At 41.8% G+C, this 11,394-nt stretch overlaps 1 protein-coding gene across 1 annotated transcript; it reads right to left on the bottom strand.

The window, feature by feature from the left end:
• Positions 1-6,793: 6,793 nt before the first annotated feature.
• On the bottom strand, positions 6,794-9,022 carry LOC107695446 (uncharacterized). The gene is made up of 2 exons (XM_016495349.1): positions 7,799-9,022; positions 6,794-7,113 (listed from the first exon to the last, which is right to left on the bottom strand). The coding sequence occupies exons 1-2, from the start codon at positions 8,220-8,222 to the stop codon at positions 6,803-6,805; spliced, it is 735 nt and encodes a 244-aa protein (XP_016350835.1). The 5' UTR covers positions 8,223-9,022; the 3' UTR covers positions 6,794-6,802.
• Positions 9,023-11,394: the final 2,372 nt, after the last annotated feature.

Here is an 11,394-nt window from a genome sequence, read left to right on the forward strand (position 1 = left end):
TCCTGATTCAGATTTTCACAGGAGAAAGCAATATTATGGATAGAGTGTATTTAGCTGGGAGTGTTATACCCCTGGAAAAGGGAAGAGAATTAATCAGTCACACTCCATGATGCTTCTCCACTCCGAACTTTATGCATAATGGAGAAACACCGCAAGTTCTCCCCTAGTGGTTGACAAGGCAGCAGCAATCGATTGCAGAACTTGTTGGACTAAACTAATTGATCACCGATTAACCCAAAACTACTTAAATAACATATTTACACTTGACGAACCTTTTGAAATCGATTCAAATATAATTATACAGACATATATATTTCACTCTGTCACACACTCCCCTACAAAATAAATGTTGTCTCGACATTATCTTTCTTTAACACAAGAGTCTTTCAGTCCCATTTGTGTTTCACACACATTTTGTAGTGCCAGAGTTCAGCATTTTAACAGTCCCTGGATTGTCCTGAACTTAATACTTCACTTTCAAAGCAACAGTTTATGAAAAAGAACAGTCCATTAGTACCTCAAATTGCAAATTTTTCAGCATTTAAAAGTTCAAGAAATGTACAAAACAATATTCCTAAAACAAAACAGTCCAACAGTTCTCTAGATGTCAGACTGTAATAATGCAAAGAAACTCAAGATTTCACTCAAGTTCACAGTCTCAATGCAAATTGAACAGTTCATAGCCCCTAATTAGTGGACTCCATATACAAAAGGCAAATGATAACAGTATTGCTGAACAGGCAGCAACCAGGTTGACAGTCCATGAGCAGACACATAAAGTGAGTTCTGTTGTGGTGTCTGCAAGATTCCATTTAATTGTCCGACATTATAAGTAGGTATACCCAACGTATCATAAGTTAGTACTCTTGGTGGGCGTCTTTCTCTCCTAGGCAGCTGGTAAGTTTGCTCCTCTTGACCCTCTTGGTCACTTTTAGCAGATGGCATGGAAGTAGGAAGGTGTTCATCAGCAGGTAAGTTGATCTCTCGTTCTTGGTCACTTTCAGCAGACGGCGTGGAAGCAGGAAGGTGCTCAGCAGCAGGTAAGTTGATCTCTTGTTCTTGGTCACTCTCCATGGATGACAGTGAAGCAGGAACGTGTTCCAGGACCTCATTTGGATGCTCATCAGACTCTGTGGTAGGTAGTGGTTCAAGATTTTCAGATTCAATAACATGATTTGGTTGAAGTACTTGTGGTGATACATAATGGAAGTCTAATTCATCTTCACTCTCCTCATCAGATTCAACATGGCTGATTTGAGGCTTTTTCAATTCTCGTTTCTGTCTGGTCTTTGAAGGCAGAGCAGTTTCAAAAGGTAAGTGGTCGCAAGGCATTAATAAGTTGCGATGGAGGACTCTGGATCGTCCCTTTCCCTTTTCTGGCTTTACTTCATAAATTGGAAGCTCACCACTCATCTGTCGCACAACTACATGGATGTTGTCATTGCAGAAATTGCGAATTTTACCAGGGCCTCCCCGCGGTGTTAGGTTCTTTACAAGAACACGATCACCTGGCTGCAATGTAGTGCTCCTCACCTTTTTGTCAAAGTTCTTTTTGCTCCTGTCAGCAGATTTTTTAGCACACTCTCTTGCGATTTTATAGGCCTCTTCCATTCCATGTTTCCATTTCTCCACATACTCTTTCTGATTAAAAGGTAGGAGCTTCTAAATTTAGTCCAAACAACACGTCGACAGGCAGTCTTGGAGACCTTCCATATAATAGGTGAAAAGGAGAAAACCCTGTGACTTCTGAGCGGGTACAATTATAAGCATACAACAACTTATTCAGAGAGTCTTTCCAGTTAGATTTTTGACTTTCTGTGAGCGTTCTTAGCATTTGTAACAGTGTCCTGTTAAAACGCTCGGCTTGGCCCGTGATGCCACATTATTTCTGGAGCTGTTCAAACAACTGATTCTCAAATTCTCCACCTTGATCATGATGGATGCGAGACGGGAAACCAAATTTTAAGGCAAAATCATTGAAGATGCGATCTGCAGCTGTTTTACCTGACTTAGATGAAGTGGCATATGCTTGGGCGAATCGGGTGAAATTATCTACTACCACAAGTATATACTCAAAACCTCCTTTGCAGCGGTCTAAATGGAGAAAGTCAATAGAAATCAATTCAAAGTGCTGGGTCGAAACCATGTTTGTTAATGGGGCTCTAGTCTCATGACAGGGCTTTTTCTGCTTTAGGCATCTGCATGTCTTTGTGACATAATACTCAATGTATGCCTGCATATGTGGCCAAAAGAAACGTTCATGGATGAGTGAGAGAGTACGATCTATACCTTGGTGGCCCATTTCATCGTGAAGCTCTCGCAAAACTGTTCCTTTATATTTCTCCGGTAGGACCAACTGTGTGCATGTGGAAGTGGTTCGGCAGAGGATACCATCCTGATTAATGGTAAGTTTTCCCCATTCACGAAACAGACATTTTGTTTTTAAGCTGTATGTTTTGAGTTGTCTCACTTTTGGTTTTGTTCCAGACAGTTTGCATTCATATACAGGACTGATATCCTGGTCATTCATTTGAGCATCCTTCATTACATTCACAGACAAAGGGGTTATTGTCGGGACTGCTGGACAGGTCTGAATAGATGAACAGTTGATCGAGACTGACCATGGGATGCTGGGTCCTTCTTGAGCTTCTACAGCCTGAACGGTTGCACCTATTATGTCTGATGACAACTCCTCAGAGCACTCTTTCATCATAGTACCGATATCGAGGGGCAATTGGGACAGCGTAACAGCGTCAATATTTTCACAGCCTGGGCGATATCTGATTGTGAAATGGAAATCTGCCAATTCAGCCACCCACCTGCAACCGATAGCATTCAATTTGGCAGTTGACAGGACATACGTAAGGGGATTGTTGTCACTATATACAGTAAAAGTTGGAGCATAATACAAATAATCACTGAATTTTTCGGTGATTGACCACTTCAAAGCAAGAAATTCAAGCTTGCCTGAGTGTAGGTGGTAGTTTTTCTCAGCAGCAGATAGAGTACGGGACCCATAAGCAATCACACAAAGTTTCTCATTTTGCTTCTGGTATAATACTGCACCTAAGCCTTGAGCTGATGCGTCTGTGTGCAGTATAAAAGGCTGTGAAAAGTCCGGGAAAGCTAATACAGGGGGCTGGAGCAAACAGACAATTAGCTGTTCAAGAGTGCTCTGATGTTGTTCAGTCCAGGTAATGGGCTTACTCGATGGAACACCAGTTTTCATGCATTTTGTCTTTGATTGTCTCTGACTATTTTTCAGGTGAACATTATCTTCTGGAGTACTTTTTAACAGGTCATACAAAGGGCTAGCTATGCGAGATAAATCTTTAATGTATTGTATGTAGTAGCTAAGCAGACCAAGAATTCTCCTCAGCTCACCCACATTCTTTGGTTGTTTGTCTTTCAGGGATCTGACAGCTTCTGTATCTGCAGGATCAACTTTACTTCCCTCTGCAGAGATTATTCTATTCAGGTAGCGGACTTCAGGTTTGAAGAACTCACACTTACTTGGTTTAAGTTTGATGCCATGTTGCCTAAGCCTCCGCAACACTTTCCTTACATCCTGGACGTGGTTCTCAAAGGTCTTACTAAACACCAATGTGTCATCAAGGTATGGAATGCAGATCTCATCCCGCAAGCCGTCTAAACACTCTTCCATACATCGCTGGAAGGCTGCAGGAACATTCATCAGCCCGAAAGGAATACGCACCCATTCATACAGGCTACAGGGTGTCACGAAAGCCATTAGGTGCTTACTTTCCTTAGACATGAACCCCTGGTGGTAGGCCTTCCCTTGATCTAATGAAGAAAACCAGGAATTACCACCAAGGCTGTCCATAATGTCCTGCACCCTCGGAATTGGTTGTCTGTCTGGGTGAGTCTTTCTGTTCAGGTTTCGATAATCTATACATAAACGGATGCTGCCATCTTTCTTTCTTACGCATACAACTGGAGACGAGTATGAGTTGGATTTGTCAATCCAGCCTTGTGTTATGAGGTCATGTAAGTATTCTTTCATCTCACGATACAGGGGCTTTGGCACAGACATGTAAGTGCGATTGACTGGCTCATCATCTTTAAGTGATATACTCAACTGCAAATTTCTGATACACCCAATATCGTTGTCTGATTTAGAGAATGAATGACACTCTTCTCTTAACATTTGCTGTACTATTTGTCTCTGATGTTTACTCAGGTGGCTGACATCAACTGGCAGGTCCCAATGATCAGTATTGGTGTTGTTGTGACAGTTCTCCACAGCCTGGATGTGACATACCCCAACAGCGGTAGGGCTTGCCGGCACCTCAAACATACTAGCAGGGAAGACATTCTTGACAAACTGTACTGTACCAATCGGAGTCTGGCCAGTGTCGTTGTATATCTCAATTGTGATATTTGTTGGAGCCCCTCTTTTCAGCCTTATTAAATATTCTTTGAATTCAAGCCCATCTGCCCAGCAAGGATTCACATAGGGTTAAAAAATTAGTGTGCCGTCATCCTCAACTGGCTGCATGTACACTTGGCATGGGACCTGCACAGTACTACATTTGGGAACGTTAACATGGCCTTTCATGGTCTTTACTGTGTATTCATGTGAGCATTCTGCACTCACAAGTTTGATAAACGTCTGGACTTTGCTTCTTTTTAGGCTGGGGAATGCGGCTTTCACAGTTCTCTCAAGCGCTTTGTCACTCACAGTACTTGGCTGGGCTTGTTCAATGGAGTTCACAATTTGTTCTATCACATCGAAACCTATGATAGGGTGAGAGAGGTTTTGACCCCTCGCTACGAGTATGGGAATGACAAGTTCGGTGTGGTGAGATGTCTGTGACGCTAGTCTGAAAGTCACTTTAACATATCCAATGTAGGGCATCTCAATACCGTTGGCAGCCACGAGGTTCAATGTATTTGGAGACTCAAGAATGTCTGAAACATCTCTCAGTGGGACTTCTGGTAAGTATTCCTGTTTCCACAATCATCAAGTCAAGTCAAGTCAAGTTGAGCTTTATTGTCATTCTGCTGCATGTGGGGGACATACAGTGGAACGAAATGTCGTGCCTCACAGGACCACGGTGTTACATAAATACAGGCATACAACAATGAAGACAGTAAAAACCTATACAGTAATGCAGTAAAAACCTATACACCACTAACCTACTGACTGATTTTGATTATAAATATACTATATATATATATAAATGTTTACCTATACATAAGTTAAAAAAATATAGACTATACGGATGCTTCACATAAACACTGTACCTATACAGAGCTAACCTACTGACAGATTTTGACTATGAATATACTATATATAAATGTTTAGATAGAACGGTCGACACTTCACAAACATAAACTCCACCAGCGATGAACAGTGTTTTGTCACTACCACAGCATTGTTACACCACTCTTTGTTGACGTACACACACAAGCCACCCCCGCGAGTCTTACCAGACAGTGCTGTATCTCTGTCCGCTCGGTAGCAGCTGAGTCCGTGCAGCTGAATAGCGATGTCCAGGATATTGTCGTTTAGCCATGTTTCAGTGAAGACAAACACACAACAATCCCTTGTCTCATGCTGTGTAGACCGACTGAGTTGAATTAAGTCCAGTTTATTTTCCAGAGAGCGAACGTTTGAGAGCATGAGTGATGGAATCGCTGGTCTAGTGGGGTTAGCCCTTAGCCTAGCTCGTGTGCCTCCACGCTTGCCGCGCTTCTGTCCCCTCTCACATCGCCGGCGTCGCCGTGTTGTGCGGGTAGCATCAGCAGGCGAGGCCGCGGTCCCGGGGTTCGGCTTCAGCAGCAGACAGAGGCCTCGTAGCTTCTCAGTAGTCACCGGCGAAAGCTGTTGTTTGTACTCACTGCCGATTTCCAGAAGGCTCTGTCGATCATAAATGTGTTTCCGAGTGTTTATCTGTTGATTTTGCGATAAGATGAGACTGTTTGAAGACGAGGAAACGAGACTAACAGACATAAAAACACCGTTTTTGGGACCCGGAGTCGCCGCTGCGTCCGACCGCGCCGCCATCTTGGATTTCTGTTTCTTGGATCAATACCACATACCTGAGAGCCTGTGTCCCACAGTGCTTGAATTCGATGAATGCAGGTAACATTCAACAAGACATTGCCTCCCAACTAGTGATGTCACAGAGGAATGCTGGTTAACTCGAGTACTGCAGGGGGCGTGGACACCCATCGTCAGGTAGGAATTTGAAACTGGTCTTACTACTGGTGGGTTGATACAAGTTTGCTTGTGTTCAGTCCAATGGTGAGTTTGACAGATCTTAGAACAATACAGTATCTTTTCACATCGTGAACACTGCTTCATTTGCTTCTCTGTTTTTTCACAGGCTGCACATCTTTGGGACTGGTCAGTGGGTCTGGTTACTCCCTGTCCCGCAGAAGTAACCGCTCTCCATTTAAAGGACTCTCTCTTGAAGGCTTAATACCACGGATCCTGCATCCTGCTTGGAAGTGCTCGCCACTGCCACATCTAAAACAATGCATGCAACTGTCCTCTGTTCTTTGCTGCTGACACTTAAAGCACTTTCTTGCTTGGGAACGAGTAGGGGGTGCATAGTATTGTCGGGGTATATACTGGGGTTGAAACTGAGTATTCACTCTCATTTGGTTGGTGCCCGGGGGTGATGGCCAATATGGCTGCAATTGACACTGAATAATTTATCTTGCAGGGTCTCCCTGTGCAGGAACAGGACACTGTGGTGAGGCAAAAGCTGGTTGCTGCAATGATTCTCTGATGTGAGCTATTTCAGCACCGAGTGTTTTGAGAGAAGCTACATCAGTTCTCAGTTCTCAGTTCTTTCAGTTCCAACAGCACATTGGAAGATGATTTTGGTGCACTTTGAGTCGCACTGGATTTCTTATCAGTGGTTTCATCATTAGACTTAACTGCATGGACAACAGTCGTTGTGTGCTGCACATTGGTTTTCCTTTTCTTTTGTCTTTCTGCCTCATTAGCACAGGCAATGTTTAATTTCTCCAACAGCGCCTCATCTGTGGTTTTCGTGTCAAGAAGGAGGGGTTGCATATCTACTTTAACGCTGTCACTTTGGAGACCGGTGAGTACCGTATGTAAGAACATGCTTTGAACTAGGGATGCACCAAACTGAGCTCATGTACTCGTTAAAATGCCGATACCACACACTCGTTAACTCGTACTCGTTAAAACGCCGATACCACACAGCATGTGATAAGCGCCATATTCAAACAAAGAAACACCGACAACAGAACAACAGACCGCAGAAATGAGTTAAGGATGTCTACTACGAAGTATATGTATGCAATGAATATAATGTTAAACATTCAGTATTAACGCCTGTATAGCTGAAGTGAGCGAGCTGATAAACAAAGCACGCTGAGTGGATTGAGCGCGCGGCGGCGCATATGCGCGAGCTTGTCGAGTGAATATATCTTTCTCACAGACATCACTGGAAAGATTGTAGTTCGGTTGGATATGTCAAAAACAAGTAAAACAATGCACAAGTTACTTAACGGTAGGAGAGAGAGAGAGAGAGAGAGAGAGATAAACTGTGATAATGTGAGAAATGTTGAAGGTGTCTGAATAAATTTTGGTTTGACTGTATCAATTTGATAAATGAAGTTAACCAACTAACATTATACATACTCTTTTGGTTTCTGTACCCAATATTTAAAAAATTTACAAATGCAATAAAAATATTGGTATCGGTACTCTGTATCGGCAAGTACCAAAAATACAAGTATCGGTATCGGGCGAGTACTGGAAAAAGTGGTATCGGTGCATCCCTACTTTGAACTAATGCTGGATCATACTTGAGGCCTGATTCTGCTTCTTGGGATGCAAACAAGATTTTCTGGCACAGGTCAAGAACACGCATAAGGAAATTCTGTGGTGTATCTTTGTTACCTTGGCATTCAGAGTTAAGTTGCTTATAAAGTTCAGTTGCACTCTTTTCTTGGAAGTGAGAGTGCAGAATTAGTCTGAGTGTAGGTAGAGTCAGATTTGGCTTTCCTTCTAAATAACTTCGTAACTGTAAGCCTGGAGAGATGGCACGAATTACTGCTTCCACAATCTCACACTCTGGGTAGACTCTGCTCAGACCGTTCTCAGTTTGGTGTGCCAAACTTGGAAAAACGTACTTTCTCTCTTTGGCCTGGGTCACCGATTTGTCCAGAAATATTGAAATCTTTCCGCCAAGGTGGACTTGAATGTTGGGCATTCACTGACTGTTGGGGCTGGGCAGGAATTTGTAATTGAGGCTGGACGATGCTTTGTTTTGTGTTCACCTCTTCCAATTGTTGAATTTCACTCAGTTTTTGTTTCATTGCACTTTTTAGCTCATCTAACTCCCTTTGCAATTTTTCTCTTTCAGTGGTTTCGCTCTGGCCTGCTGTCTCACTCTAAGTGACTGTATTCAATTCTATAATTTGATCTCTCAATCTTAACAGTTCAGACATGCCACCATCTTCTAGCTCAGTGATGTCTTCGAGATGTTGGAGGACGTAGGAGATCAGGGACATGCGAGATTTAGATGCAATCTTCTCTGGCTCTGCCACATGAAGGAATTCACAAACACTTAGAAGCTTGTCTTTTGATAGGGAATTTAGCATGGTGATAACCTCAACTTGCATTTCCTCGAGCACTGTTGTCTCCATTGTGACACTAGAGTGGACTTTTTCACTGAGTAGTGGCTTACTTGAGACTGACGGAACTTGTCTGTTTCACCTGATGATCTCTGTGGCCTCAGGTCTACGGTTCTTTTGTCTCTTTCTTGCCTTTACTGCAGGAGCTCTTTCCACCTCACTGTCGACCTGGGTTGTTTTAAGGGGATGTACTGCATCAGAAGCTGTCTGCCAGGTAAGTGAAAACCGCACTCCGAAGAGTAGATCCCAGTGGTGCCTCCAAATGTTATACCCCTGGAAAAGGGGAGAGAATTAATCAGTCACACTCCACGATGCTTCTCCACTCCGAACTTTATGCATAATGGAGAAACACCGTGAGTTCTCCCCCTAGTGGTTGACAAGGCAGCAGCAATCGATTGCAGAACTTGTTGGACTAAACTAATTGATCACCGATTAACCCAAAACGACTTAAATAACATGTTTACACTTGACGAACCTTTTGAAATGGATTCAAATATAATTATACAGACATATATATTTCACTCTGTCACAGGAGCAACAGTTTGAAGTTAAAACATCTTGATGGTTTTGTTTCTTACAACATAAACACTGGGTTTGTTTGTATCTTTCTTTACTGTGCGCCTCTGATCTGCAGGCGCTTCTCCAGCATGCGCTTTTCTCCTGTCTTCCACATAAAGCCGCACGCAAACGCATAATTTTAAAATTACCGCTGATTTCGTTTTACTGACTGACTAGCATTCGTTTATTAATCTCTTTGTTGAATAAATACTTATAATTAATATATATGAGAGTAAATATTGTGATTTCAGATAGATTTAACATGTCTAGTTGAAGAGAACGTTAACCGAGAGGTTTTTTTTTGGAGCAACAGTTTGAAGTTAAAACATCTTGATGGTTTTGTTTCTTACAAACATGCATATTTTCGCTTCACAAGGTCTTAACTGATGAACTGGAGTCATGTTGAGTCACCTTTATTTGACCCTCTAACTCTAACACTTTCTATTCTATTTTAATTCTACTTTGTAAATGTTATTCATTTTTAATGTCTGTAAAAATAAAATTAACATTTTTAAAACCAACTATTTTGTAGAAGTCATTGTTATTTGGTTCTTAAGAGGCGTAAAATCTGGGTTATTATATTGTACATGGTAGTTATAATAAAGAACGGATAATTCAATCTCATTTAATGCTCCTTATGATGGTTAAATGTGCTCTGATTATCTTTAATGATTAAACAATAGTTTAAAACAAGACATGGTTTGTAGTACTGATTATTGAGGTCCATATCCGTCCGTCTTCCATGCCGCTTACTTTACGAGACGAGGGTGCTGGATGATAACTGACGTACAGCAGCGGTATCGGAGTAAAGAGGTTAGGAGAACGTTCTGGGAACCTTCAGAGAACTTTCTGGGAACGTTCTCGGAATGTAAATAGAACGTTCCCTTTAGGTTAGGGGAACGTTTGTTACTGTAACCTAAAGGGAACGTTCTATTTACGTAAAAAAAAAAATTCCTGGTTAACCAACAGGGAACATTCTTGGGAACGTTAGTTTCTGGGAACGAAAAATTGTTAGCTGGGTATTATAGTTTTTTTTTTTTTTTTAATGATTGCTTAGGCATGATTTTAAAAACAAGGCTCATTTTGTCAAAACACTACACACAATTCGCACATCCACACACAAGTATCAGAACATCTCAGATCTTTTGCAAAACGAAGCACTTCATTCAAACTCTACAATAATTTTACAAAACCCAGTTTTGGTACCATATATGGCTGTTACAAAGGTAGCGCAAAGGCGCCTTCTAGTGGCCATTGGTGGACGCACCGAAAACGATTATGCACGTGAAATGCGCATGTGATAAGCAGTTGCACTCCACAAGAAGACGGTTCCAGAATTCACGATGCAGTGTTGGTGGTGATTATTAAGAACTGTTTGCGTCCATTGGAGAAAAGTGAGTTTTATATTATTCCTTAGTTGTTTGAGATTGATTATATATGTGTAGATTTAGAAATCATTGAGTAATTGGTTCATAAATCCACTCGAGAGAAATGATGAGTCATGCCTTGTCATTAGGAAACAATGAACATCATTACAGAATGATTATGCACGATGTTTGTAGGTGATTTGAGTGTTGTTCCTGTATCATTGAGACAGATAATTCATTATTTGTTCTGTACCAATTCATATGTAAGGAATAGTGATTTATAACTTATAATTCGCCTGTTTAAGCTTTTGTATGGTGCTAAACATTATGTTCAACTGATAAAACTGTATCAGTAATGTTATGTGACATTTAGTATTGTTTTGTGTATTTGCAGCCACACAAAAATATGCCAAGAGTGTAACCCCCCATGCTGCAACTACTATACCGTCTAATGTATGTCTGTGCTGCTGAAGAAAATTCAGTAAACTGTTCAATTTGATTCCTGCCTCCTGTGCTACATTCTGACCGATGTTCCAGGGCGAGAACTATAGCCTCCTAAGCGCCTGCGGTCCTTTCTCTGAAACATTTCTGGTCCTTCGAGCTGGATCTCAGTGCTTACCTTGGTTACGGATGGCTACCTCTAAAGACAAGAGTGAAGACTTTTCAGACTCTATGCGGCCAAAACGGCAAATCCGACTGCCAACCTATTTGTCAGATTACCAAGTGAATGTAACTGGCCACAGAGAGCTGACTTCCTCTCACGTAGGAAATATGGCAGCACAAACTACATTTAAACCCGAAGAGGAGGGCAGTACAGAGAGTG

Source organism: Sinocyclocheilus anshuiensis, unplaced genomic scaffold (genome assembly GCF_001515605.1).
Source record: "Sinocyclocheilus anshuiensis isolate Anshui unplaced genomic scaffold, SAMN03320099.WGS_v1.1 scaffold678, whole genome shotgun sequence".
NCBI lineage: Eukaryota > Metazoa > Chordata > Actinopteri > Cypriniformes > Cyprinidae > Sinocyclocheilus > Sinocyclocheilus anshuiensis.